General features: G+C 41.5%; 1 protein-coding gene across 2 annotated transcripts in view; it reads left to right on the top strand.

Moving 5' to 3' along the window:
- Positions 1–26,824, top strand: part of SIGLEC1 (sialic acid binding Ig like lectin 1) — a 111,429-nt gene that overhangs the window by 26,582 nt on the left and 58,023 nt on the right. For both annotated transcript variants that reach the window (XM_040419376.1, XM_040419377.1), the window contains exons 6-7: positions 18,345–18,599; positions 22,325–22,624. In XM_040419376.1, coding sequence (XP_040275310.1) covers positions 18,345–18,599; positions 22,325–22,624 — 555 coding nt within the window. The remainder of the gene's footprint in view (positions 1–18,344; positions 18,600–22,324; positions 22,625–26,824) is intronic.

Here is a 26,824-nt window from a genome sequence, read left to right as displayed (position 1 = left end):
GCAACGAATCACATTTTTTCCTATAATGGCTGCTGCACGTGTGAGGACATGGAGAAAGGAACTCTGGGAAGGCGGGATCACCCATAATGCAATGCATGCAGCCAATCAGCAGCCAGCCAGCCCTGTGATGTCACAGCTCTATAAATAGCCTCAGCCATCTTGGAATCTGTCATTCTCCAGTGTGCTTAGTGCAGGGAGAGACATCAGCAGGCGCTAGGGACAGTGCTAGGAAAGACTTCATTGTGATGAAAAAACGATTTAGAAGTTCAGGGAAAGATTAGTCAAGATGTAGGGAAAGGATAGGGAGGCATCATCTACACTATAAAAGCAGAACAGGGTTCAGTAGGGGAGGTTACAGCCTGGGTAATAAGAACGATCCTATTACACCTTGCTCCACTGACTGGGGTTGCAATATATGATACCTCTGTAATTCCAGCAAACCGATCTCTTTATTGTGGTGCAAGTGCTGTGTAATGCAGCCATTAAAAGGGTTTATTACTAGGAAATATTTATACATCTTATTAGCCCTTGTGCAGTGCAGTTATATGTTCTAAAGCCTTTTTTGTGGTGTATTAGTGGCAAAAAAGAGTATTATTAGCCGTTGTGTGGTGAAGTCCAGCAACCCGGCAGTTCTTGAAAGGTTGACTCAGTCTTCCACTTCGTCCCAAGTGATATCAGACACCCCCAGTCAAGGGTTGGTGGGTTCGTCAGACACAAACCTTAGTTGGCATCGTCTGGGAGCAGCCAGAGAAGTATTATATGCTGTGGGCTCAGCTCCACTATACAGTGAGGACAAGCTACTAGAGGACAGTCAGCAGCTACTGGCCAGCCAGAATGTGGAGGAGACATCTGCCATAGGTGAGGAAAGTGGCGTTGGAGCTGGTGTCGCGAGCAGTCAGGCTCCTGACTCAGAGACCTTGAGGAGGACATCAGTGACGTGCAGACAGTACTCGATGATAATGTAGCTGATCGCAATTGGGAGCCGGGTGACAAGGGGCTTCATCATCATCAGGAGAAGAGGGTGGCAGCTCGTGCATGAGGCAGCGGTGGAGCCAGCAAGTTGGTAGTGCGGCCGGGAGGGTGGCAGCAGTGGGAGGTCGAGAACCAAACGTGCCTAGGGTAGACCACACTCTTTGTCGGAGCCTATCTGCCTAGAAAGTAGTGGTGCAGGGGTTCACAGAGGCAGCGGCAGTAGCAGTCAGTCAGTGCGTAGTGTTGGGGTTAAAATCACCTACTCGGCGGTGTGGCAGTTTTTTGTTAAGCCGCCGGAGGAGGTAAACATGGTCATTTGACAAAGTTGTGGGCAGAAGGTGAAGCGTGGCCAGGGTGCCAATATTGGCACCACAGCCCTGCGTCAACATATGCAGCGTCACTATAAAGTGGCATGGAAGAACCGTGACTCCAATGTGGTGGCCCAGCCTGCCGCAGCAACTGCTGCATCACCCAGTGGCACACACACAGTTTCAGGCAGTCAAGACTCCACCACCTCAGCTGAAGGGAGCTGCCTTTCCTTCCCATCATCTACCGGTCTTGATGCTCCTGCTCCTCACCCTCCTCGTCAATCATTCCGTCAGAAATCGATCACCGAAGCGATTGCCAAGAGACAACAGCATGCGTGCACTCATCCAACGAAAAGCTGAATGTGCTCCTGGCATAGTTGCTGGTGCTGCAGCCCTCCCTTTCCAAATGGTGGACTCTGCACCTTTCATAGAACTGATGGCTTGTGACAAGCCGAGGTGGAGAGTCCCAAGCCTTCATTTATTTGCCAAAAAGGCAGTACCAGCCCCGCACACGCATGTAGAACAGAATGTGGGCCAGTCCTTGAGCCTGTTGGTGTCTGCCAAAGTGCACAGCAGCTCCGACATGTGGAGCTGTAACTACAGTCAAGGACAATATATGTTCTTTACGGCCCAGTCAAACCAGCAACTTGGCTAGGTGACACCGCTTCCGCCTTCATGTTCTGACGCCGTTTATCTTGCAACAATGTCCACCTCTGTCTCCACATCCTCCACCGTGTTCTCAGCCTTCACTGCAGGGACAATTCACAGTGCTCCTCCAGCATACCATATGTGCAGGGCACGGCGGTGTCACGCTGTTCTACACCTCATTTGCCTGGGCGAACAGAGTCGAACAGGAGAGAAACTTCACTGTGTCCTTCTTCAAGAAATCGAATCCTGTCTTTCTCCGCGACAACTCAAAATCGGAACCATGGCGACCAACAACGGGAAGAACATTGTGTTGGTGCTTCGTCATGAAGGGCTGAGCCATGGCACACGTGTTCAATCTGGTTGTCAAGCGGTTCCTGAAGTCTTCCACCCATCTGCAAGACATCCTAAAAATGGTCAGGAAACTTTGCATGCACTTGGTATAGGGTGGCCTAAAATGTCCCTTTTAGTTTAAGTGAGTGTCACGGTGCTCCTACCTGGATAGTTGGACCCCAGGCATTGGCTCCAAAGCAGACAAACAGGAGGGGGAAATAGTTGAGAAATTTGAAGAAATAATTGTGTCCAAACCTTGTGATGAAGTTTAATAGCAGCTTTACTTTGATAAACTTTCCATCAGACACAATCTTCCAACTTTGTCTTAGTCCCAGCAGGCTTTGGCATTTAAACTCTGGCAGGCAGGCAAACTCAACTTTGCTACATCTGTTGCTCGCTGGCTCTGCTGTACTGACAGGGTAGCTGTATAACTTAGCTTCTTCTCTATGCTGCAACTTCTCTCTTTATAGTCTGTCTCTTAATTATGCCAGGGAACTCTCCTCCTGGCTCCTGAGGCTCTAAGCTGTGGCCTCCACATCCAGCAGAGCTTAAGGTGCTCTGGCTGGCTTTGGCACGTCCAGCAGAGACGTGCCCAGGACACCCTTCTTCCCCTAGCAGGGGGTAAGCTAGACTAACCAAAACTGATCCCCACATTTCCTCCAGGAAATGGGACTCGCCCACTCCTCCACAGAGGGGGGTTAGAATAGAATGGAAAGCTTCATTCTACCTAACTGTAACTCTGCCGTGTTTGCTGCCACCTGCTGGTACACCAGGCACATTACATTTGAACATGACAGTTACAAACATTAGAAATGCACAGTGCATAGGAGCTGAAATAAATGCATAGATGACATGATATTAGCATACACAGATAGAAGCAGGGCATAGGTTTGGTAATGCCACTCTGGGGCGTTAAACAAGCACACCCTCCTTGAGCTACAGCAGCGGCATCCCACCAACATAGGCTGCTATGCAACGTTTCTACCCGTTGGAATTCCACCCTCCATATGTTTGACTGGAGTACTCCCCTGTGTAACTTCGATGTCAGCCAGTGGCAGCTCACGTGTGACACCTGCCGTTTGCTCAGGGTATTTGAAGAGGCCACATTATTTGTCAGTTGCCAGGACTACAGGATGAACAATGTAATTCCACTGCTTCATGTCCTGGAACAGATGCTGGTAAATCTGGGGACTGGAGACGTGGTACATAGATCTCACGGCCATATGAGCCCTGTGGGGGCTGAACTGAAGGAGGAGGAGGCACACCGTAGCAGTATGCAGTGGAGATGGAGGCAGGGAGTTCCTCCGAGTCACTTGCGCGTATATAATTATATATGTACAGCTGGTATAAGTTATACATCTTCTTGTATATAGTGATATGGACCATGCTGGTATAACCTGGGTATCTCCTGTATATAATTATATATGTACAGCTGGTATCAGTTATACATCTTCTTGTATATAGTGATATGGACCATGCTGGTATAACCTGGGTATCTCCTGTATATAATTATATATGTACAGCTGGTATAAGTTATACATCTTCTTGTATATAGTGATATGGACCATGCTGGTATAACCTGGGTATCTCCTGTATATAATTATATATGTACAGCTGGTATAAGTTATACATCTTCTTGTATATAGTGATATGGACCATGCTGGTATAACCTGGGTATCTCCTGTATATAATTATATATGTACAGCTGGTATAAGTTATACATCTTCTTGTATATAGTGATATGGACCATGCTGGTATAACCTGGGTATCTCCTGTATATAATTATATATGTACAGCTGGTATCAGTTATACATCTTCTTGTATATAGTGATATGGACCATGCTGGTATAACCTTAGTATCTCCTGTATATAATTATATATGTACAGCTGGTATAAGTTATACATCTTCTTGTATATAGTGATATGGACCATGCTGGTATAACCTGGGTATCTCCTGTATATAATTATATATGTAGAGCTGGTATAAGTTATACATCTTCTTGTATATAGTGATATGGACCATGCTGGTATAACCTGGGTATCTCCTGTATATAATTATATATGTACAGCTGGTATAAGTTATACATCTTCTTGTATATAGTGATATGGACCATGCTGGTATAACCTGGGTATCTCCTGTATATAATTATATATGTACAGCTGGTATCAGTTATACATCTTCTTGTATATAGTGATATGGACCATGCTGGTATAACCTGGGTATCTCCTGTATATAATTATATATGTACAGCTGGTATAAGTTATACATCTTCTTGTATATAGTGATATGGAGCATGCTGGTATAACCTGGGTATCTCCTGTATATAATTATATATGTACAGCTGGTATAAGTTATACATCTTCTTGTATATAGTGATATGGACCATGCTGGTATAACCTGGGTATCTCCTGTATATAATTATATATGTACAGCTGGTATAAGTTATACATCTTCTTGTATACAGTGATATGGACCATGCTGGTATAACCTGGGTATCTCCTGTATATAATTATATATGTACAGCTGGTATAAGTTATACATCTTCTTGTATATAGTGATATGGACCATGCTGGTATAACCTGGGTATCTCCTGTATATAATTATATATGTACAGCTGGTATAAGTTATACATCTTCTTGTATACAGTGATATGGACCATGCTGGTATAACCTGGGCATCTCCTGTATATAATTATATATGTACAGCTGGTATACGTTATACATCTTCTTGTATATAGTGATATGGACCATGCTGGTATAACCTGGGCATCTCCTGTATATAATTATATATGTACAGCTGGTATAAGTTATACATCTTCTTGTATACAGTGATATGGAGCATGCTGGTATAACCTGGGCATCTCCTGTATATAATTATATATGTACAGCTGGTATAAGTTATACATCTTCTTGTATATAGTGATATGGACCATGCTGGTATAACCTGGGTATCTCCTGTATATAATTATATATGTACAGCTGGTATAAGTTATTCTTCTTCTTGTATACAGTGATATGGACCATGCTGGTATAACCTGGGTATCTCCTGTATATAATTATATATGTACAGCTGGTATAAGTTATACATCATCTTGTATACAATGATATGGAGCATGCTGGTATAACCTGGGTATCTCCTGTATATAATTATATATGTACAGCTGGTATAAGTTATACATCATCTTGTATACAGTGATATGGAGCATGCTAGTATAACCTGGGTATATCCTGTATATAATTATATATGTACAGCTGGTATAAGTTATACATCTTCTTGTATATAGTGATATGGACCATGCTGGAATAACCTGGGTATCTCCTGTATATAATTATATATGTACAGCTGGTATAAGTTATACATCTTCTGTATATAGTGATATGGACCATGCTGGTATAACCTGGGTATCTCCTGTATATAATTATATATATACAGCTGGTATAAGTTATACATCTTCTTGTATATAGTGATATGGAGCATGCTGGTATAATCTGGGCATCTCCTGTATATAATTATATATGTACAGCCGGTATAATTTATACATCTTCTTGTATATAGTGATATGGACCATGCTGGTATAACCTGGGCATCTCCTGTATATAATTATATATGTACAGCTGGTATAAGTTATACATCTTCTTGTATATAGTGATATGGACCATGCTGGTATAACCTAGGCATCTCCTGTATATAATTATATATGTACAGCTGGTATAAGTTATACATCATCTTGTATACAATGATATGGAGCATGCTGGTATAACCTGGGTATATCCTGTATATAATTATATATGTACAGCTGGTATAAGTAATACATCTTCTTGTATATAGTGATATGGAGCATGCTGGTATAACCTGGGTATCTCCTGTATATAAATATATATGTACAGCTGGTATAAGTTATAAATCTTCTTGTATATAGTGATATGGACCATGCTGGTATAACCTGGGTATCTCCTGTATATAATTATATATGTACAGCTGGTATAAGTTATACATCTTCTTGTATACAGTGATGTGGACCATGCTGGTATAACCTGGGTATCTCCTGTATATAATTATATATGTACAGCTGGTATAAGTTATACATCTTCTTGTATATAGTGATATGGACCATGCTGGTATAACCTGGGCATCTCCTGTATATAATTATATATGTACAGCTGGTTTAAGTTATACATCTTCTTGTATATAGTGATATGGAGCATGCTGGTATAACCTGGGCATCTCCTGTATATAATTATATATGTACAGCTGGCATAAGTTATATATCTTCTTGTATATAGTGATATGGAGCATGCTGGCATAACCTGGGCATCTCCTGTATATAATTATATATGTACAGCTGGTATACGTTTTACATCTTCTTGTATATAGTGATATGGACCATGCTGGTATAACCTGGGCATCTCCTGTATATAATTATATATGCACAGCTGGTATAAGTTATACATCTTCTTGTATACAGTGATATGGGCCATGCTGGTATAACCTGGGTATCACCTGTATATAATTATATATGTACAGCTGGTATAAGTTATACATCTTCTTGTATATAGTGATATGGACCATGCTGGTATAACCTGGGCATCTCCTGTATATAATTATATATGTAGAGCTGGTATAAGTTATACATCTTCTTGTATATAGTGATATGGACCATGCTGGTATAACCTGGGCATCTCCTGTATATAATTATATATGTACAGCTGGTATAAGTTATACATCTTCTTGTATATAGTGGTATGGACCATGCTGGTATAACCTGGGCATCTCCTGTATATAATTATATATGTACAGCTGGTATCAGTTATACATCTTCTTGTATATAGTGATATGGACCATGCTGGTATAACCTGGGTATCTCCTGTATATAATTATATATGTACAGCTGGTATAAGTTATACATCTTCTTGTATATAGTGATATGGACCATGCTGGTATAACCTGGGCATCTCCTGTATATAATTATATATGTACAGCTGGTTTAAGTTATACATCTTCTTGTATGTAGTGATATGGAGCATGCTGGTATAACCTGGGCATCTCCTGTATATAATTATATATGTACAGCTGGCATAAGTTATATATCTTCTTGTATATAGTGATATGGACCATGCTGGTATAACCTGGGCATCTCCTGTATATAATTATATATGTACAGCTGGTATACGTTATACATCTTCTTGTATATAGTGATATGGACCATGCTGGTATAACCTGGGCATCTCCTGTATATAATTATATATGTACAGCTGGTATAAGTTATACATCTTCTTGTATACAGTGATATGGAGCATGCTGGTATAACCTGGGCATCTCCTGTATATAATTATATATGTACAGCTGGTTTAAGTTATACATCTTCTTGTATATAGTGATATGGAGCATGCTGGTATAACCTGGGCATCTCCTGTATAAAATTATATATGTACAGCTGGCATAAGTTAAATATCTTCTTGTATACAGTGATATGGGCCATGCTGGTATAACCTGGGCATCTCCTGTATATAATTATATATGTACAGCTGGTATAAGTTATACATCTTCTTGTATATAGTGGTATGGAGCATGCTGGTATAACCTGGGCATCTCCTGTATATAATTATATATGTACAGCTAGTATCAGTTATACATCTTCTTGTATATAGTGATATGGACCATGCTGGTATAACCTGGGTATCTCCTGTATATAATTATATATGTACAGCTGGTATAAGTTATACATCTTCTGTATATAGTGATATGGAGCATGCTGGTATAGCCTGGGCATCTCCTGTATATAATTATATATGTACAGCTGGTATAAGTTATACATCTTCTTGTATACAGTGATATGGACCATGCTGGTATAACCTGGGCATCTCCTGTATATAATTATATATGTACAGCTGGTATAACTTATACATCTTCTTGTATATAGTGATATGGACCATGCTGGTATAACCTGGGCATCTCCTGTATATAATTATATATGTACAGCTGGTATAAGTTATACATCTTCTTGTATATAGTGATATGGACCATGCTGGTATAACCTGGGCATCTCCTGTATATAATTATATATGTACAGCTGGTTTAAGTTATACATCTTCTTGTATGTAGTGATATGGAGCATGCTGGTATAACCTGGGCATCTCCTGTATATAATTATATATGTACAGCTGGCATAAGTTATATATCTTCTTGTATATAGTGATATGGACCATGCTGGTATAACCTGGGCATCTCCTGTATATAATTATATATGTACAGCTGGTATACGTTATACATCTTCTTGTATATAGTGGTATGGAGCATGCTGGTATAACCTGGGCATCTCCTGTATATAATTATATATGTACAGCTAGTATCAGTTATACATCTTCTTGTATATAGTGATATGGACCATGCTGGTATAACCTGGGTATCTCCTGTATATAATTATATATGTACAGCTGGTATAAGTTATACATCTTCTGTATATAGTGATATGGAGCATGCTGGTATAGCCTGGGCATCTCCTGTATATAATTATATATGTACAGCTGGTATAAGTTATACATCTTCTTGTATACAGTGATATGGACCATGCTGGTATAACCTGGGCATCTCCTGTATATAATTATATATGTACAGCTGGTATAACTTATACATCTTCTTGTATATAGTGATATGGACCATGCTGGTATAACCTGGGCATCTCCTGTATATAATTATATATGTACAGCTGGTATAAGTTATACATCTTCTTGTATATAGTGATATGGACCATGCTGGTATAACCTGGGCATCTCCTGTATACAGGGAGTGCAGAATTATTAGGCAAGTTGTATTTTTGAGGATTAATTTTATTATTTAACAACCAGTGGGTTCTCAATGACCCCAAAAAACTCATTAATATCAAAGCTGAATATTTTTGGAAGTAGTTTTTAGTTTGTTTTTAGTTTTAGCTATTTTAGGGGGATATCTGTGTGTGCAGGTGACTATTACTGTGCATAATTATTAGGCAACTTAACAAAAAACAAATATATACCCATTTCAATTATTTATTTTTACCAGTGAAACCAATATAACATCTCAACATTCACAAATATACATTTCTGACATTCAAAAACAAAACAAAAACAAATCAGTGACCAATATAGCCACCTTTCTTTGCAAGGACACTCAAAAGCCTGCCATCCATGGATTCTGTCAGTGTTTTGATCTGTTCACCATCAACATTGCGTGCAGCAGCAACCACAGCCTCCCAGACACTGTTCAAAGAGGTGTACTGTTTTCCCTCCTTGTAAATCTCACATTTGATGATGGACCACAGGTTCTCAATCGGGTTCAGATCAGGTGAACAAGGCCATGTCATTAGATTTTCTTCTTTTATACCCTTTCTTGCCAGCCACGCTGTGGAGTACTTGGACGCGTGTGATGGAGCATTGTCCTGCATGAAAATCATGTTTTTCTTGAAGGATGCAGACTTCTTCCTGTACCACTGCTTGAAGAAGGTGTCTTCCAGAAACTGGCAGTAGGACTGGGAGTTGAGCTTGACTCCATCCTCAACCCGAAAAGGCCCCACAAGCTCATCTTTGATGATACCAGCCCAAACCAGTACTCCACCTCCACCTTGCTGGCGTCTGAGTCGGACTGGAGCTCTCTGCCCTTTACCAATCCAGCCACGGGCCCATCCATCTGGCCCATCAAGACTCACTCTCATTTCATCAGTCCATAAAACCTTAGAAAAATCAGTCTTGAGATATTTCTTAGCCCAGTCTTGACGTTTCAGCTTGTGTGTCTTGTTCAGTGGTGGTCGTCTTTCAGCCTTTCTTACCTTGGCCATGTCTCTGAGTATTGCACACCTTGTGCTTTTGGGCACTCCAGTGATGTTGCAGCTCTGAAATATGGCCAAACTGGTGGCAAGTGGCATCTTGGCAGCTGCACGCTTTACTTTTCTCAGTTCATGGGCAGTTATTTTGCACCTTGGTTTTTCCACACGCTTCTAGCGACCCTGTTGACTATTTTGAATGAAACGCTTGATTGTTCGATGATCACGCTTCAGAAGCTTTGCAATTTTAAGAGTGCTTCATCCCTCTGCAAGATATCTCACTTTTTTTGACTTTTCTGAGCCTGTCAAGTCCTTCTTTTGACCCATTTTGCCAAAGGAAAGGAAGTTGCCTAATAATTATGCACACCTAATATAGGGTGTTGATGTCATTATACCACACCCCTTCTCATTACAGAGATGCACATCACCTAATATGCTTAATTGGTAGTAGGCTTTCGAGCCTATACAGCTTGGAGTAAGACAACATGCATAAAGAGGATGATGTGGTCAAAATACTCATTTGCCTAATAATTCTGCACGTAGTGTATAATTATATATGTACAGCTGGTATAAGTTATACATCTTCTTGTATATAGTGATATGGACCATGCTGGTATAACCTGGGCATCTCCTGTATATAATTATATATGTACAGCTGGTATAAGTTATACATCTTCTTGTATATAGTGATATGGACCATGCTGGTATAACCTGGGTATCTCCTGTATATAATTATATGTGTACAGCTGGTATATGTTATACATCTTCTTGTATATAGTGATATGGACCATGCTGGTATAACCTGGGTATCTCCTGTATATAATTATATATGTACAGCTGGTATAAGTTATACATCTTCTTGTACACAGTGATGTGGACCATGCTGGTATAACCTGAGCATCTCCTGTATATAATTATATATGTACAGCTGGTATAAGTTATACATCTTCTTGTATATAGTGATATGGAGCATGGTGGTATAACCTGGGCATCTCCTGTATATAATTATATATGTACAGCTGGTATAAGTTATACATCTTCTTGTATACAGTGATATGGACCATGCTGGTATAACCTGGGCATCTCCTGTATACAATTATATATGTACAGCTGGTTTAAGTTATACATCTTCTTGTACATAGTGATATGGACCATGCTGGTATAACCTGGGCATCTCCTGTATATAATTATATATGTACAGCTGGCATAAGTTAAATATCTTCTTGTATACAGTGATATGGGCCATGCTGGTATAACCTGGGCATCTCCTGTATATAATTATATACGTACAGCTGGTATAAGTTATACATCTTCTTGTATATAGTGGTATGGAGCATGCTGGTATAACCTGGGCATCTCCTGTATATAATTATATATGTACAGCTAGTATCAGTTATACATCTTCTTGTATATAGTGATATGGACCATGCTGGTATAACCTGGGTATCTCCTGTATATAATTATATATGTACAGCTGGTATAAGTTATACATCTTCTGTATATAGTGATATGGAGCATGCTGGTATAACCTGGGCATCTCCTGTATATAATTATATATGTACAGCTGGTATAAGTTATACATCTTCTTGTATATAGTGATATGGACCATGCTGATATAACCTGGGTATCTCCTGTATATAATTATATATGTACAGCTGGTATAAGTTATACATCTTCTTGTATACAGTCATATGGACCGTGCTGGTATAACCTGGGTATCTCCTGTATATAATTATATATGTACAGCTGGTATAAGTTATACATCTTCTTGTATATAGTGATATGGAGCATGCTGGTATAACCTGGGCATCTCCTGTATATAATTATATATGTACAGCTGGTATAACTTATACATCTTCTTGTATATAGTGATATGGAGCATGCTGGTATAACCTGGGCATCTCCTGTATATAATTATATATGTACAGCTGGTATAAGTTATACATCTTCTTGTATATAGTGATATGGACCATGCTGGTATAACCTGGGCATCTCCTGTATATAATTATATATGTACAGCTGGTATAAGGTTACATCTTCTTGTATATAGTGATATGGACCATGCTGGTATAACCTGGGTATCTCCTGTATATAATTATATATGTACAGCTGGTATAAGTTATACATCTTCTTGTATATAGTGATATGGACCATGCTGGTATAACCTGGGCATCTCCTGTATATAATTATATATGTACAGCTGGTATAAGTTAAACATCTTCTTGTATATAGTGATATGGACCATGCTGGTATAACCTGGGCATCTCCTGTATATAATTATATATGTACAGCTGGTATAAGTTATACATCTTCTTGTATATAGTGATATGGACCATGCTGGTATAACCTGGGTATCTCCTGTATATAATTATATATGTACAGCTGGTATAAGTTATACATCTTCTTGTATACAGTGATATGGAGCATGCTGGTATAACCTGGGTATCTCCTGTATATAATTATATATGTACAGCTGGTATAAGTTATACATCTTCTTGTATACAGTGATATGGACCATGCTGGTATAACCTGGGTATCTCCTGTATATAATTATATATGTACAGCTGGTATAAGTTATACATCTTCTGTATATAGTGATATGGAGCATGCTGGTATAACCTGGGCATCTCCTGTATATAATTATATATGTACAGCTGGTATAAGGTTACATCTTCTTGTATATAGTGATATGGACCATGCTGGTATAACCTGGGTATCTCCTGTATATAATTATATATGTACAGCTGGTATAAGTTATACATCTTCTTGTATATAGTGATATGGACCATGCTGGTATAACCTGGGCATCTCCTGTATATAATTATATATGTACAGCTGGTATAAGTTAAACATCTTCTTGTATATAGTGATATGGACCATGCTGGTATAACCTGGGCATCTCCTGTATATAATTATATATGTACAGCTGGTATAAGTTATACATCTTCTTGTATATAGTGATATGGACCATGCTGGTATAACCTGGGTATCTCCTGTATATAATTATATATGTACAGCTGGTATAAGTTATACATCTTCTTGTATACAGTGATATGGACCATGCTGGTATAACCTGGGTATCTCCTGTATATAATTATATATGTACAGCTGGTATAAGTTATACATCTTCTTGTATATAGTGATATGGACCATGCTGGTATAACCTGGGTATCTCCTGTATATAATTATATATGTACAGCTGGTATAAGTTATACATCTTCTTGTATACAGTGATATGGACCATGCTGGTATAACCTGGGTATCTCCTGTATATAATTATATATGTACAGCTGGTATAACCTGGGTATCTCCTGTATATAATTATATATGTACAGCTGGTATAAGTTATACATCTTCTTCTATATAGTGATATGGACCATGCTGGTATAACCTGGGTATCTCCTGTATATAATTATATATGTACAGCTGGTATAAGTTATACATCTTCTGTATATAGTGATATGGAGCATGCTGGTATAACCTGGGCATCTCCTGTATATAATTATATATGTACAGCTGGCATACGTTATACATCTTCTTGTATACAGTGATATGGACCATGCTGGTATAACCTGGGTATCTCCTGTATATAATTATATATGTACAGCTGGTATAAGTTATACATCTTCTTGTATACAGTGATATGGACCATGCTGGTATAACCTGGGTATCTCCTGTATATAATTATATATGTACAGCTGGTATAACCTGGGTATCTCCTGTATATAATTATATATGTACAGCTGGTATAAGTTATACATCTTCTTCTATATAGTGATATGGACCATGCTGGTATAACCTGGGTATCTCCTGTATATAATTATATATGTACAGTTGGTATAAGTTATACATTTTCTGTATATAGTGATATGGAGCATGCTGGTATAACCTGGGCATCTCCTGTATATAATTATATATGTACAGCTGGCATACGTTATACATCTTCTTGTATACAGTGATATGGACCATGCTGGTATAACCTGGGTATCTCCTGTATATAATTATATATGTACAGCTGGCATAAGTTATACATCTTCTTCTATACAGTGATATGGACCGTGCTGGTATAACCTGGGCATCTCCTCTATATAATTATATATGCACTCTGTGGACTTCTCAAGCTGTTCTCCCACCCTTCCCACTCCATGACTGGGCCACTATTTTGCCTTTTTGGCCTGGTTGACATCATCATCAGAGATGAGCGATTTAAAAAAAAAAATCGATTCGGCTGGTTCGCCAAATTTTTTGAAAAAATTTGCCTTGATCCGAATTTATTTGTGGTGAATCTTGTTAAAAAACAGCTATTTTCTGGCTGCAGAGAGCCTTATAGTGGTGCCTTGCAGTAACACACATAGGGAGTCTGCTTTGGTAGTGAAATAACACTGTGAGTCCGTATGACATGCAGATGACAGGCGTCGCTCTTAGAATCACTGCGCACTTCACTTATTGGAGCAGTCACGGGGCCAAAACTGACCAAATAACTCAAGCATGACCTCAGCCTTACAGGTCGATGTTAGCGCCAAGAAGAAGCGCACTCCTTTTACACCGTCGTCAGCTGATTCCACATAGATGTCAGAGGAAGGGCAAATTAATCAGTGACGTCACCACACACTTACTGCTGACCCCCTCTCCACTCTGTCGGGGGCTCTACTTGTATAAGCGTTTAATAGAACAGGTTCTGTAGACATCTATGTGGGATCAGCTGAAGACGGTGTAAAAGGAGTGCGCTTCTTCTCGACGCTAACATCGACCTGTACGGCTGAGTTCACACTTGAGTTTTGGCCCCGGAACTGCCTAAATAAGTGAAGTGTGCAGTGATTCTAAGAGCGACGCCTGTCATCTGCATGTCATAAGGACTCACAGTGTTACTTCACTACCACAGCAGACTCCCTATGTGTGTTACTGCAAGGCACAGTGTTCTACACCCCTATACAGGCACAGTGTTCTACACCACTATACAGGCACAGTGTTCTACACCACTATACAGGCACAGTGTTCTACACCACTATACAGGCACAGTGCTCTACACCACTATACAGGCACAGTGTTCTACACCGCTATACAGGCACAGTGTTCTACACCACTATACAGGCACAGTGTTCTACACCGCTATACAGGCACAGTGTTCTACACCACTATACAGGCACAGTGTTCTACACCGCTATACAGGCACAGTGTTCTACACCACTATACAGGCACAGTGTTCTACACCACTATACAGGCACAGTGTTCTACACCACTATACAGGCACAGTGTTCTACACCACTATACAGGCACAGTGTTCTACACCACTATACAGGCACAGTGTTCTACACCACTATACAGGCACAGTGTTCTACACCCCTATACAGGCACAGTGTTCTACACCACTATACAGGCACAGTGCTCTACACCACTATACAGGCACAGTGTTCTACACCGCTATACAGGCACAGTGTTCTACACCACTATACAGGCACAGTGTTCTACACCGCTATACAGGCACAGTGTTCTACACCACTATACAGGCACAGTGTTCTACACCGCTATACAGGCACAGTGTTCTACACCACTATACAGGCACAGTGTTCTACACCACTATACAGGCACAGTGTTCTACACCACTATACAGGCACAGTGTTCTACACCACTATACAGGCACAGTGTTCTACACCACTATACAGGCACAGTGTTCTACACCACTATACAGGCACAGTGTTCTACACCACTATACAGGCACAGTGTTCTACACCACTATACAGGCACAGTGTTCTACACCGCTATACAGGCACAGTGTTCTACACCACTATACAGGCACAGTGCTCTACACCACTATACAGACACAGTGCTCTACACCGCTATACAGGCACAGTGTTCTACACCACTATACAGGCACAGTGTTCTACACCACTATAGAGGCACAGTGTTCTACACCACTATACAGGCACAGTGTTCTACACCGCTATACAGGCACAGTGTTCTACACCACTATAGAGGCACAGTGTTCTACACCACTATACAGGCACAGTGTTCTACACCACTATACAGGCACAGTGTTCTACACCACTATACAGGCACAGTGTTCTACACCACTATACAGGCACAGTGTTCTACACCACTATACAGGCACAGTGTTCTACACCACTATACAGGCACAGTGTTCTACACCACTATACAGGCACAGTGTTCTACACCACTATACAGGCACAGTGTTCTACACCGCTATACAGGCACAGTGTTCTACACCACTATACAGGCACAGTGCTCTACACCACTATACAGACACAGTGCTCTACACCGCTATACAGGCACAGTGTTCTACACCACTATACAGGCACAGTGTTCTACACCACTATACAGGCACAGTGTTCTACACCGCTATACAGGCACAGTGCTCCACACCGCTATACAGGCACAGTGTTCTACACCACTATACAGGCACAGTGTTCTACACCACTATACAGGCACAGTGTTCTACACCACTATACAGGCACAGTGTTCTACACCACTATACAGGCACAGTGTTCTACACCGCTATACGGGGACAGTGTTCTACACCGCTATACAGGCACAGTGTTCTACACCGCTATACAGGCACAGTGTTCTACACCGCTATACGGGCACAGTGTTCTACACCACTATACAGGCACAGTGTTCTACACCACTATACAGGCACAGTGTTCTACACCACTATACAGGCACAGTGTTCTACACCACTATACAGGCACAGTGTTCTACACCACTATACAGGCACAGTGTTCTACACCGCTATTCAGGCACAGTGTTCTACACCACTATACGGGCACAGTGTTCTACACCACTATACAGGCACAGTGTTCTACACCACTATACAGGCACAGTGTTCTACACCACTATACAGGCACAGTGTTCTACACCACTATACAGGCACAGTGTTCTACACCACTATACAGGCACAGTGTTCTACACCGCTATACGGGCACAGTGTTCTACACCGCTATACAGGCACAGTGTTCTACACCGCTATACAGACACAGTGTTCTACACCACTATACGGGCACAGTGTTTTACACCACTATACAGGCACAGTGTTCTATACCACTATACAGGCACAGTGTTCTACACCACTATACAGGCACAGTGCTCTACACCGCTATACAGGCACAGTGTTCTACACCTCTATACAGGCACAGTGTTCTACACCGCTATACAGGCACAGTGTTCTACACCGCTATACAGGCACAGTGTTCTACACCGCTATACAGGCACAGTGTTCTACACCACTATACAGGCACAGTGTTCTACACCACTATACAGGCACAGTGTTCTACACCACTATACAGGCACAGTGTTCTACACCACTATACAGGCACAGTGTTCTACACCACTATACAGGCACAGTGTTCTACACCACTATACAGGCACAGTGTTCTACACCACTATACAGGCACAGTGTTCTACACCGCTATACAGGCACAGTGTTCTACACCGCTATACAGGCACAGTGTTCTACACCGCTATACAGGCACAGTGTTCTACACCGCTATACAGGCACAGTGTTCTATACCACTATACATTCACAGTGTTCTACACCGCTATACAGGCACAGTGTTCTACACCGCTATACAGGCACAGTGTTCTACACCGCTATACAGGCACAGTGTTCTACACCGCTATACAGGCACAGTGTTCTACACCGCTATACAGCACAGTGTTCTACACCGCTATACAGGCACAGTGTTCTACACTACTATACAGGCACAGTGTTCTACACCACTATAAAGGCGCAGTGCTCTACACCACTATACAGGCACAGTGTTCTACACCACTATACAGGCACAGTGTTCTACACCGCTATACAGGCACAGTGTTCTACACCCCTATACAGGCACAGTGTTCTACATCACTATACAGGCACAGTGTTCTACACCACTATACAGGCACAGTGTTCTACACCGCTATACAGGCTCTCTGCAGCCAGAAAATAGCTGTTATTTAACGAGATTGTCCGCGAATAAATTTGGATCGAATATAATCTTTTTGTAAAATTCGGCAAACCGGCTGAATCAAATTTTTGAGAAATTCGCTCATCTCTAATCATAACCATTGGGTGGCCACACGTAGACATATAGTATAAACATCTCCTGACAGAGGATCTTGAAATAATGGTTTGGTTTTTCAATGTTGATCATGTTGTGATCAGAGCAGTTTCTGTTTTCAGCGGTTCAGAAATGAGGTAATAGAACCTTGTTGCATATAATTCCCACTTCTTGATCAGTGTTAATATACTACCAAAACCTAATGGTGTGTTATTTCTGTGTCATGTCTATAGCGGCTAGGATCGTGGTCTCTCCCTTACAAGGTATGAGAGAAGGAGAGCCGGTGACCCTGACCTGCGAGGTTCCTGGCATCAGACCCGATGAAGTTCACTACAGCTGGTTTAAGAACAATATCTGGATCAAACAAACTTCAGCGCCATCGCTCCACTTCCCAGGAGTATCCATCAGCGATGCCGGTTATTACCACTGCACTGTGCAAAATGACAAAGGCATCGACACTTCCCCTCCTGTCACAGTAAATGTCAAATGTGAGTCTACCTTAACCCATCATCTACAATATGTGATACTACTGTACGTAGAGTATGGCTGCATGCACATGTTTTTAATGGCCACTTAAACAGTAGTGAACCGGTCTAACAGCCGTTAAAAACGGGTACACTAGTGCAATATGGAATAAAAAATCAATCGCCTCATCCACTTGCATGCGCAGAGGCAGTCATTCCTCTCTTGATACTGAAGGACCTGCACTCAGGCGTCACATTTCAGTGCAGGACCTTCGGCAGGTCCTTCAGAATCAAGAGAGGAGCAACTACCTCTGCACAAGTGTATTTCAGCTGAGGATCACTATGGGTGACATTGGGGGCCACTATGGGGACATTATTACAGTGGTGGGCCATTATGGGGGACATTAGGTACTGTATATTACAGGGTTTTAGATTTTATTGATAAAAGCCAATTCAATTCATCCGTTTTAAACGGTCAGGAAAAACGGATGCAAAGCGGCCATTAGAAATGGACAGAAAATGAATGCACATGGGGTTGAAAAATGGCCTTGGAAAAACTGACAGTGTGACATATGCCTGCAGCCTAAGGACCTTCATGTCACTCCACACTGGAGATGTTTGCTCTTTTCATGAAGAATTCTCTCTAATCTGTGAGACTGCAAGGATTAGTATAGTCCTGATGTCTATGAGGGGAATTTCATCAAGCTCCACACTAGAATTTCGGCTTCAAAAAGACATAAAAATAAGACCTTGCAAATTTTAGGGCTTATTTGCCCAAAAATATTGTGGCATTTTCCTTTTTTTTACACCGCACAGTCACTCGTTGACAGGGTCAGGCAATATGACAATGCGGGGACTAGGCCCAGTGAACAAAGAAGGAAAGGCAGAGGATTGTAGAGGAAGGAGGAGAGCAAAGGTGCAGAGAAGTGGCTTGGGCCCACCCTTGGTGCACTTAAAGGAGTTGTCTCATCTGAGACCTTGGTGGAATATCTCTGGGATATGCCACCAATGTCAGATAGGTATGGGGTTCCACCTTTGGCATCTGAACCTATCTCAGAATGGGATACCCTGTGAGCAGCAGTGAGCAGTGAGTGGAGGGCAGCATTCTCTTCTATGGGACTGCTGAAAATGGCTGAGTGCTGACTCTATCTGTGGAAGACCCATAGTAGTGGATAGAGGGGTGGCTGCGCGGGTGCGATCAACTCCCGATTCATTTCTATGGCACTTGGCACTCAGCTATTTTTGGAACTCCCATAGAAATGAATGAAGAACACGCTACACGTGCGCAGTATGATCCCCTTCAATTTTGAGCCCCATTCCAGAGACAGGTGTTTGGTCCCAGAGGTGAGACCCACACCTATCTGACATTGGTGGCATATCCTAGAGATATGCCCCTGTCTCAGATGAGACAACCCCTTTAACTGCTCATTTGCATATGGATGAAGAGTACCTTTTCTCCAGAATGAAGCAGCAGAAAGGTGTGAAAGAGGTAAAAGCCTAAACAAGTAGAGACGTCCAGCTTCCCATCAAAAAGTGATAGCCTTTACTCTTTAAAGTGATAAAATATCCAATGACACAACATAAGCGTTTACGCGTTTTGGATCACATTTTAAGATTATATACAGGATTATATTCAGTGCCCGGTTCCAGGATGATCCGTGCCTCCCCAAGTGATTGCAGGTGAGCTGCTGTTGAGAACTGTAGAAGGTATAATCACCAGTGATGGCCAGTTCACATTATTCACCCGCGAACACATGCGGGCTGCCATCTTTTCTCACAAGTCCGGCGATGCACTGGTAAGCCCTTACCTGTGCCTGTGCGCGATCCAGTCTGAAATCAAATGCAGTTCCGAGAACAGCCGCCGGGGGCCTTCATCGGGATGTTCTCGGAACTGCCTGCTCCCGCTGACCGCATTTGTTTCAGACCGGCTCGCGGCACAGGCACAGGTAAGGGCTTACCTGTGCATCACCGGACTTGTGAGAAAAGATGGCAGCCCGCATGTGTTCGTGGGCGAACAATGCGAACTGGCCATCACTGATCATCACATCCAGCTGAGCTAGCCCTACAAGGCATTTTAGATGGTTTCTCCGTGAATTTCCTAGTGACAGGCTTCCTTTAACCGAAGACATTGCATTGGGTTGATGTATTTAGAAAAAAATTAATAGATTTTAAACAAATTAAATTCTCAAAAAACTGCATTCTAGCCATTTGGAAATTTTTGTGATTTGTTTCGGACTAAATGCAAAAAATGGTGAATGTCAGCAGACAATGCCTTTCAGTCAGCCTCAGCCAATCAGGAGAGACTATACTGACACGGATCATTAGAAAGTAGATAAGATCCTAGCCAGGACATTCATGTATTTTCTGTGGTTATACATTGCTGTTCAGGATGAGCGAATCGACTTCGGATGAAACATCCGAAGTCGATTTGCATAAAACTTTGTTTCAATAGTCTACAATACTGTACAATACTGTACTTTGCGAAGTCTCGCGATACTTCGCATAATATCTTCAGAAATTAATTTGTACTGTAAAAAAACATTTCCCGAACGTGGCACCTTGGGACCGAACCTGTTTTTACAGTAAAAATCAACTTCTGAAGTTATTATGCGAAGTATCGCGAGACTTCGCAAAGTAATAACTTCGGCCCTTCGGAGGCAATACATTCTATTACTCTACAGAGCGCTCGCTCCGTACAGTATTAAAACAAAGTTTTATGCGGATCGACTTTGGATTTTTCATCCGAAGTTGATTCGCTCATCCCTAATTTCTGTGATAGGGTGTCTGACAGAGAGAGAGAAATGAAATCTTACCTTTAAAGACAGGATCAGCTACTATAGTGGAGACAGCACGTCCTTTCTGGGAGGTTTATTCCAGATGTGACGTTTCGGCCTTTTTCAAGCATGCATTGAGGCTTGTTAGCCGAAACGTCGCATCTGGAATAAACCTGACTGAAAGGACCTGCTGTCTCAATACTCTCTTTATTTTTTGTGGATATCCGACTTGTTAGAGGAATCTAACCACTTCCCCTGGAGACGTGCACCCACCATCAGATCTACTTGGGTGTACTGGCCATCTTAGATTTTTTTCCAGCTACTATAGTGTCTACTATAAGGAGAGTTTACTGAGACCATAGCCAGTTAGATTTCAAGAGAAACTAAACTTTTAATGATTTTTTTTTAAATGTCCCTACTGCCCTAGTAATAATTTTTCGAATGTTTTTTATTTAACGATTTCGAATTTTTAATATAGATATCAACCCCCTAAAGCGCAGATTTCTTGCACACTTTAAATTTATTACTCTCCACACCACTGACTTCTCAGCGGTGTATGGAGCACGGACTGTACACCTCATTAGTAGGGCCGCAGAGAGCGGAGTAGGGGCAGGAGCTCACATTGCTGAATCGGAGCCAGAATGAATTTAAAGAAATGTGCTCATGTCTAGTGTACAATCTTTTCCTATTCTTCCATGGTTGAGGTTACTCTACGATCAATGGTTTTGATTGAAAAATACAACAAAATGGCCGTCACACTGAGCAGTTTGGATACATTATATTTTTTTACAAAACTGGGACTGGACCCAATAAAGACAAGTCTTTGTCCCTACACCAATTTGGGTAGGCGGGCAAAGCCTAAAAATTGCTGTGGTGTATAAACTGCAAAATATGATACAATTATAAGAAAATAAAATTACTGTAAATGTAAACGCTAAGTCATAATGACCTTCTCTTCTTCTTATCATACCGTAGATCCTCCAAGAATCCCATCACTCTCATCCTTCCTGGAGACTCAACACGGCAACTTGGCAATAATTCACTGTACTGTGGAAAGCAATCCCTTCTCACAGCTAGCACTATACAAAGATGGGAGTCTAATGGGAAACTCCAGTTCTCATGGCACCCCCAGCGAGAGGCTACAGGTGGTATCAACTGGGAACTCTCTGAGCCTGAAGATCCAGGACGTGAAGCTATCTGATGGAGGGCTGTACAGCTGCAGTGCAAAGAATTATTTGGGAAACTCATCTGCAAGTCTTCAGCTGACAGTAGAAAGTTAGTAGTACTGGTTGTTACCTGCTCTGCACTGGGGCAGATGGGGCTAGTGGGTGTCAAAAGTCAAGTGTATGAGGAAGATGGGGCTTGTTATCCCCCCCAGCAGTTCCAAACAACTGCTAATATGGTCCCGGAATTTAGTAGGTGTGCATGTTCTGTGGGGAACATAGGGTAGACTGCTGTCCTGTAGGTAATAGTGTTGTCCAATATGACAAAGTCATGTAATATAAATGATATTGCATGCATATATGGTGCAGCGCCGTCCTATAGGTAACAGCTCATTCTTAACAGTAATAGAGCTGTCCTATAGGTAATAGTGCTATATAGAGGGTCAAGTGTAGTGTTGTACTATAGGGTCTAGTGCTGTACGATAAGCTCTAGTGCAGTACTATAGGGTCTAGCGCTGTACTATAGGGTCTAGTGCTGTACTATAGGGTCTAGTGCTGTACTATAGGGTCTAGTGATGTACTATAGGGTCTAGTGCTGTACTATAGGGTCTAGTGCTGTACTAAAGGGTCTAGTGCTGTACTATAGGGTCTAGTGCTGTACTATCGGGTCTAGTGCTGTACTAAAGGGTCTAGTGCTGTACTAAAGGGTCTAGTGCTGTACTATAGGATCTAGTGCTGTACTATAAGGTCTAGTGCTGTACTATAGGGTCTAGTGCTGTACTAAAGGGTCTAGTGCTGTACTATAGGGTCTAGTGCTGTATTATAAGGTCTAGTGCTGTACTATAGGATCTAGTGCTGTACTATAAGGTCTAGTGTTGTACTATAGGGTCTAGTGCTGTACTAAAGGGTCTAGTGCTGTACTATAGGGTCTAGTGCTGTACTATCAGGTCTAGTGCTGTACTATCAGGTCTAGTGCTGTACTATAGGGTCTAGTGCTGTACTATAGGGTCTAGTGCTGTACTAAAGGGTCTAGTGCTGTACTATAGGGTCTAGTGCTGTACTATAGGGTCTAGTGCTGTACTAAAGGGTCTAGTGCTGTACTATAGGGTCTAGTGCTGTACTATATGGTCTAGTGCTGTACTAAAGGGTCTAGTGCTGTACTATAGGGTCTAGTGCTGTACTATAGGTTATAGTGCTGTACTATAGGGTCTAGTGCTGTACTATAGGGTCTATTGCTGTACTATAGGGTCTAGTGCTGTACTATCAGGTCTAGTGCTGTACTATCAGGTCTAGTGCTGTACTATAGGGTCTAGTGCTGTTCTATAGGGTCTAGTGCTGTACTAAAGGGTCTAGTGCTGTACTATAGGGTCTAGTGCTGTACTATAGGGTCTAGTGCTGTACTATCAGGTCTAGTGCTGTACTATAGGGTATAGCGCTGTACTATAGGGTCTAGTGCTGTAATATAAGGTCTAGTGATGTACTATAAGGTCTAGAACTGTACTATGGGGTCTAGTGCTGTACTATAGGATCTAGTGCTGTACTATAGGGTCTAGCGCTGTACTATAGGGCCTAGTGCTGTAATATAGGGTCTAGTGATGTACTATAAGGTCTAGAACTGTACTATGGGGTCTAGTGCTGTACTATAGGATCTAGTGCTGTACTATAGGGGATAGTGCTGTATTATAGGGTCTAGTGCTGTACTATAGGGTCTAGTGCTGTACTATAGGGTCTAGTGCTGTACTATAAGGTCTAGTGCTGTACTATAGGGTATAGCGCTGTACTATAGGGTCTAGTGCTGTACTATAAGGTCTAGTGCTGTACTATAGGGTATAGTGCTGTACTATAGGGTCTAGTGCTGTACTATAGGGTCTAGTGCGGTACTATAGGGTCTAGTGCTGTACTATAGGGTCTAGTGCTGTACTATAAGGTCTAGTGCTGTACTATAGGGTCTAGTGCTGTACTATAGGGTCTAGCGCTGTACTATAAGGTCTAGTGCTGTACTATAGGGTATAATGCTGTACTATAAGGTCTAGTGCTGTACTATAGTGTCTAGTGCTGTACTATAATGTCTAGTGCTGTACTATAGGGTCTAGTGCTGTACTATAAGGTCTAGTGCTGTACTATAGGGTCTAGTGCTGTACTATAGGGTCTAGTGCTGTACTATAGGGTATAGTGCTGTACTATAAGGTCTAGTGCTGTACTATAGTGTCTAGTGCTGTACTATAATTCTAGTGCTGTACTATAGGGTCTAGTGAAGTACTATAAGGTCTAGTGCAGTACTATAGGGTCTAGTGCTGTACTATTTGGTCTAGTGCTGTACTATAGGGTTTAGTGCTGTACTATAGGGTCTAGTGCTGTACTATGGGGTCTAGTGCTGTACTATAAGGTCTAGTGCTGTACTATGGGGTCTAGTGATGTACTATAGGGTCTAGTGCTGTACTATAAGGTCTAGTGATGTATTATAGGGTCTAGTGCTGTACTATAAGGTCTAGTGCTGTACTATAGGGTCTAGTGCTGTACTATAAGGTCTAGTGCTGTACTATAGGGTCTAGTGATGTATTATAGGGTCTAGTGCTGTACTATGGGGTCTAGTGCAGTACTATAAGGTCTAGTGCTGTACTATAGGGTCTAGTGATGTATTATAGGGTCTAGTGCTATACTATGGGGTCAAGTGCTGTACTATAAGGTCTAGTGCTGTACTATAAGGTCTAGTGCTGTATTATAATGTCTAGTGCTGTAATATAGGGTCCAGTGCTGTACTATAGGGTCTAGTGCTGTACTATGGGGTCTAGTGCTGTACTATAAGGTCTAGTGCTGTACTATAACGTCTAGTGATGTACTACAGGGTCTAGTGCTGTACTATAGGGTCTAGTGCTGTATTATAAGGTCTAGTGCTGTATTATAAGGTCTAGTGCTGTACTATAACGTCTAGTGATGTACTACAGGGTCTAGTGCTGTACTATAGGGTCTAGTGCTGTACTATAAGGTCTAGTGCTGTACTATAAGGTCTAGTGCTGTACTATAACGTCTAGTGATGTACTACAGGGTCTAGTGCTGTACTATAGGGTCTAGTGCTGTATTATAAGGTCTAGTGCTGTATTATAAGGTCTAGTGCTGTACTATAACGTCTAGTGATGTACTACAGGGTCTAGAGCTGTACTATAAGGTCTAGTGCTGTACTATAGGGTCTAGTGCTGTACTATAGGGTCTAGTGCTGTACTATAGGGTCTAGTGCTGCACTATAAGGTCTAGTGCTGTACTATAGGGTCTAGTGCTGTACTATAGGGTCTAGTGCTGTACTATAAGGTCTAGTGCTGTACTATAGGGTCTAGTGCTGTGCTATAGGGTCTAGTGCTGTACTATAAGGTCTAGTGCTGTACTATAAGGTCTAGTGATGTACTACAGGGTCTAGTGCTGTACTATAGGGTCTAGTGCTGTACTATAGGATCTAGTGCTGTACTATAAGGTCTAGTGCTGTACTATAGGGTCTAGTGCTGTACTATAGGGTAAAATGCTGTACTATAGGGTCTAGTGCTGTACTATAGGGTCTAGTGATGTACTATAGGGTCTAGTGCTATACTATAGGGTATAGTGATGTAATATAAGGTCTAGTGCTGTACTATAGGGTCTAGTGCTGTACGATAAGCTCTAGTGCTGTAATATAAGGTCTAGTGCTGTAATAAACGGTCTAGTGCTGTATTATAGGGTCTAGTGCTGTACTATAGGGTCTAGTGCTGTACTATAGGGTCTAGTGCTGTACTATAGGGTCTAGTGCTGTACTATAGGGTCTAGTGCTGTATTATAGGGTCTAGTGCTGTACTATAGGGTCTAGTGCTGTACTATAGGGTCTAGTGCTGTACTATAGGGTCTAGTGCTGCACTATAAGGTCTAGTGCTGTACTATAGGGTCTAGTGCTGTACTATAGGGTCTAGTGCTGTACTATAGGGTCTAGTGCTGTACTATAAGGTCTAGTGCTGTACTATAAGGTCTAGTGCTGTACTATAAGGTCTAGTGCAGTACTATAGGGTCTAGGGCTGTACTATAGGGTCTAGTGCTGTACTATAGGGTCTAGTGCTGTACTATAGGGTCTAGTGCTGTACTATAAGGTCTAGTGCTGTACTATAAGGTCTAGTGCTGTACTATAGGGTCTAGTGCTGTGCTATAGGGTCTAGTGCTGTACTATAAGGTCTAGTGCTGAACTATGGGGTCTAGTGCTGTATTATAGGGTCTAGTGCTGTATTATAGGGTCTAGTGCTGTACTATAGGGTCTAGTGCTGTACTATTTGGTCTAGTGCTGTACTATAGGGTCTAT

Source organism: Bufo bufo, chromosome 2, assembly GCF_905171765.1.
Source record: "Bufo bufo chromosome 2, aBufBuf1.1, whole genome shotgun sequence".
Taxonomy (NCBI): Eukaryota; Metazoa; Chordata; class Amphibia; order Anura; family Bufonidae; genus Bufo; species Bufo bufo.
Note: the sequence above shows the minus strand (reverse complement) of the source record. Positions and strands in the feature narration are given on the sequence as shown.